The sequence below is a fragment of the Eimeria tenella genome, genomic scaffold (genome assembly GCF_000499545.2).
Source record: "Eimeria tenella Houghton genomic scaffold, Eth_scaff3398, whole genome shotgun sequence".
In the NCBI taxonomy this organism is placed as follows: Eukaryota; Apicomplexa; class Conoidasida; order Eucoccidiorida; family Eimeriidae; genus Eimeria; species Eimeria tenella.
The window spans coordinates 1-1,398 of NW_013544394.1; the positions used below are offsets into that span (position 1 = coordinate 1).

The window sequence follows — 1,398 nt, forward strand, 5'->3', positions numbered from 1 at the left end:
CAGCAGCAGCAGCAGCAGCAGCAGCAGCAGCAGCAGCGGCGGCAGCGGGGGGCAAGCGTTTGGTCAAGAGAGACGGGAGACAAAAGAAATTAAGAGGAGACAAAAAGAAATTGAAGACATTAATAAATGGAAATGAAATCAAATAAAGGAAAGAGAAAAAGAAAATAAAAAAACAAAAAGGAAACAAAAAAGGAACAAAGAAAGGACACAAAGAGACTCCAAAAGGAGACAAAAAGAGACAATAAAAAGAAACAGAATGAAATGAACAAATAAACTAAATTAAATAAATAAATAAAATAAATAATAAGATAAATGATAAATAAATAAAATAAAAAGAGACAAAAGGAGACAAACCGTCACAAGCTGCGCCAAACTCTCCTCCGTCAATTCGTAGCTGCAGGACGCGACGAACGCCCGCAGGCCTAAACACACAAAACCCTAAACCCTAAACCCTAAACCCTAAACCCTAAACCCTAAGCTCTAGACCCTATGGTCTCAGCTCTAAACCCTTGGCCTTGAAGCAAGCGGACCCAAGCCTCTGGGGTTCGCCGTGCACGGGGACCCGTAAACCCTACACTCTAAACCCTAGACCCTAAACCCTAAACCCTAATTTAGGGTTTAGAGGTTGGCTGACTCACGGTTCCGGGCGTCTGGGTCCCTTCTGAACAAGTCTGGTTCGCTTTCTTCTATGGACACAGTGGCGTCAAAGGCATATGCTGCTGCTGCTCCTGCTGCTGCTCCCTTTTGCTGCTGCTGCTGCTGCTGCTGCTGCTGCTCCTCGGGCTCCACTGAGTGCGGCAGTGCAGGCCGCACTTCTTCCATTCTGTCCTGCAGATACTGCAGCTGAACCTGAGCAGCAGCAGCAGCAGCAGCAGCAGCAGCAGCAGCAAAGTTTAGAATACAAGTAAAGAGACAGAAGCGGTGTGTCTCTGTGAGGGTTTAGGCTTCAGGGCGGGGCGAGGGCTAGGGCTTGGGCTGAATGCTACGCTTCTAAACCCTAAACCCTAGACCCTAGACCGTAGACCCTAAACCCTAAACCCTGATGTCTTTGAGGACCAGGTCAGCAGCAGAGTGCGGGTTTTGCTCGCAAACCCCAAACCCTCGACGGCGGGCCCCCGGGAAGCCCCAACCCGCAAACCCTAAACCCTAAACCCTAAACCCTGGCCGGGAAGCCCAAACCCTCACCTGAAACCCTACATTAGGGTATACGGGTCTCTTTTTGCAGAGAAAAGCAACAGCATCTTCGAGTCGCAAACTTTTTCGAAAAAGCAAATAAGCCAAAATGATGCATGCGCTGCGGCTGATGCCTTTGGCGCAGTGCACCAGCACGCGCCCGCCTGCTGCCTTGGGCCCCGCTGCTGCTGCTGCTGCTGCTGCTGCTGCTGCTGCGGGGTCGGC

At 50.4% G+C, this 1,398-nt stretch overlaps 1 protein-coding gene across 1 annotated transcript; it reads right to left on the reverse strand.

Moving 5' to 3' along the window:
- Positions 1-618: 618 nt before the first annotated feature.
- Positions 619-849, reverse strand: ETH_00043485 (dual specificity phosphatase, catalytic domain-containing protein, putative; the record flags this gene model as incomplete). The annotated part of the gene is made up of 1 exon (XM_013379503.1): positions 619-849. A coding segment is annotated over one exon (231 nt), but the record flags the coding sequence as incomplete, so codon positions are not given.
- Between the last annotated feature and the right edge of the window lie 549 nt (positions 850-1,398).